This window comes from Populus euphratica, unplaced genomic scaffold (genome assembly GCF_000495115.2).
Source record: "Populus euphratica unplaced genomic scaffold, PopEup_1.0 scaffold37.1, whole genome shotgun sequence".
NCBI lineage: Eukaryota > Viridiplantae > Streptophyta > Magnoliopsida > Malpighiales > Salicaceae > Populus > Populus euphratica.
In genome coordinates, this window is record NW_011499909.1 from 9,942 (window position 1) to 12,260 (window position 2,319).

Sequence of the window (2,319 nt, forward strand, 5' to 3'; positions counted from 1 at the left end):
ATTTTGATTTATTTATTTATTTAAAATAATTTTTTAAAATCTTATTTTCTTTTATTTTTTTATTTATCGTTTTTGATTCCTATTATTTTAATAAACTAAAAAAAATAAAAAATTAAACTCATGTGAATATCTATGTCCCAAAACAAAACCTTCACGAGTAGCCGAGTCTGTCACCCACTCGTTTCCCATCTGAGCCATCTCCCTATATAATAGCAACATAACGCAAATCAAAAACCCATTGTTTCATTTCCTTTCTCTTCCCCAAAACCCAAACGGAAAATTCATCAAAAAGAATAAGAAATGAAGAGACCCCCATTCACTCCGGAAAGGTCTTGTCTCTTCGTAGTGGCTTTATCCGGTCTAATAATCGGTGCTCTTCTTTTTTCAAACTTATTCCGGTCCGTTGGTAACATCTCTTCCTTCGGCCTCTGCTCCTTTGCCTCGGCCAAAGCCCGCGCCGCGGCGGAGAACGCCGCTACACCAACTCAACTCCAATCCATCCTCCACTATGCAACTTCAAAGATCGTCCCGCAACAATCTTTTGCCGAAATAACAGTCACTTTTAATGTCCTCAAAACACGGTCACCCTGTAACTTCCTTGTATTTGGTCTCGGTTTTGATTCTCTCATGTGGACATCATTAAATCCACATGGCACCACTCTGTTTCTCGAAGAAGATCCTAAGTGGGTTCAGACAATCGTCAAAAAGGCTCCAACGTTAAATGCGCATACGGTTCAGTACTTGACGCAGCTAAAGGAAGCCGACAGCCTCCTGAAAACGTACCGGTCTGAACCGTTGTGTTCGCCAAGTAAAGCGTGCTTACGCGGCAATTATAAGTGTAGGTTAGCACTGTCTGGATTGCCTGACGAAGTTTATGATAAGGAATGGGATTTGATAATGATTGATGCGCCCAGAGGGTACTTCCCGGAGGCACCAGGGAGGATGGCGGCGATATTTTCAGCGGCGGTGATGGCTAGGGGGAGGAAAGGATCAGGAGTGACGCATGTGTTTTTACATGATGTGAATCGGAGAGTGGAGAAAATGTTTGCGGAGGAGTTTTTGTGCAGGAAGTATTTGGTTAAGGCTGTAGGTCGGCTATGGCATTTTGAGATCCCTCCAGCTGCTAATGTGAGCCAGCGTGATGGTTGGTATTGCTAAAATACGCTTTTTTCTATGCTTCTGACAAGATAGATAAATGAGACGCAGAGATGCGACAGAATTTTATTTTATTATATTTCTGTTTGAAATCTGCGTTGCACGGAAAATATCTTGCGAGGGAAAAGAGTGTGTTGAGTCGGGGAACAGATGAAATTTGAATATGGAGATTCAAGTAGATGCCAAATTATCTCACTATCAGATAGTGTGTGTTTCGTGATGTCTTGTATTGCCCGTTTAATATATTGATATGGTGTTTTTTATTTAAAAAATATAGTAAGATGATTTATTTATTTATTTATTTTTATTATCAGCATATTAATATTATAAAAAAACACTAAAAGGATTTTTGATGTATGATTTTAAAACCCACGTAAAAATACAATAACAAGCATGCACGTATGCTTTTAAAAATTGTGCTTATTAAAATTATTTTTAATTAAAAATATATTAAAATATTATTTTTTATTTTTCATAAGACTATTAAAATTATTAAAAACACTTATAAAAATATTAATTTAATATCTTTTCAAATAAAAAGTATTTTAGAAAATAAAATTATACATCTAGTTTTTTGTTTTGATATTGAAATTTGAATCTTGATGTTCTAAGAAAATAAACCCGCTACCAACAAGCTAACCTCTTCAGATTGGAGTTCTTGTTGAATCTTTGGGCGTGACGCCGCGCTGGATTGGATTTTCAGCCGTAATTATTATTTTTTAAAATGGTTTTTTAGTTTAGAAATGTATTAAAATAAATATTAACAATCTAAAAATACATAAAAAAATTAATTCAAAGAAAAAAAATTAAATATTTTTAAAACTAAAAACATATGTTCTATTAGCTAAAAGCTGTACGTGGCAATTGCAAAATGGAAGGATAACTCCTCTATTTGCTTGCAATATTTTGGTAACTTTCATCTTCAATGATTTATAGACACCTGTGCGGCTATCAATTTCTTTGCTGGCGACCAGCATCGTGGTAAGGTACAATTTAAATTGGCGGAATGAATAAAGCATGTTAAGGTTGCCACTTATCAATACACTTTTAGAATTGTGGAGCCCATTGGTAGCTGCCATTTATCAATTTGTCTCATGAGATTGCGGAGGAGAGCCCAAGACATGAAGTTATTAACTTTTTTTTTTTCTTTAAAATGCTTGAAAG

General features: G+C 35.2%; 1 protein-coding gene across 1 annotated transcript; it reads left to right on the top strand.

Annotated features, from left to right (window-relative positions):
• The first annotated feature begins 194 nt into the window (after window positions 1-194).
• LOC105133698 (glucuronoxylan 4-O-methyltransferase 1-like) lies at window positions 195-1,427 on the top strand. Its single transcript, XM_011037781.1, has one exon. The coding sequence runs from the start codon at window positions 301-303 to the stop codon at window positions 1,156-1,158; it is 858 nt and encodes a 285-aa protein (XP_011036083.1). The 5' UTR covers window positions 195-300; the 3' UTR covers window positions 1,159-1,427.
• Window positions 1,428-2,319: the final 892 nt, after the last annotated feature.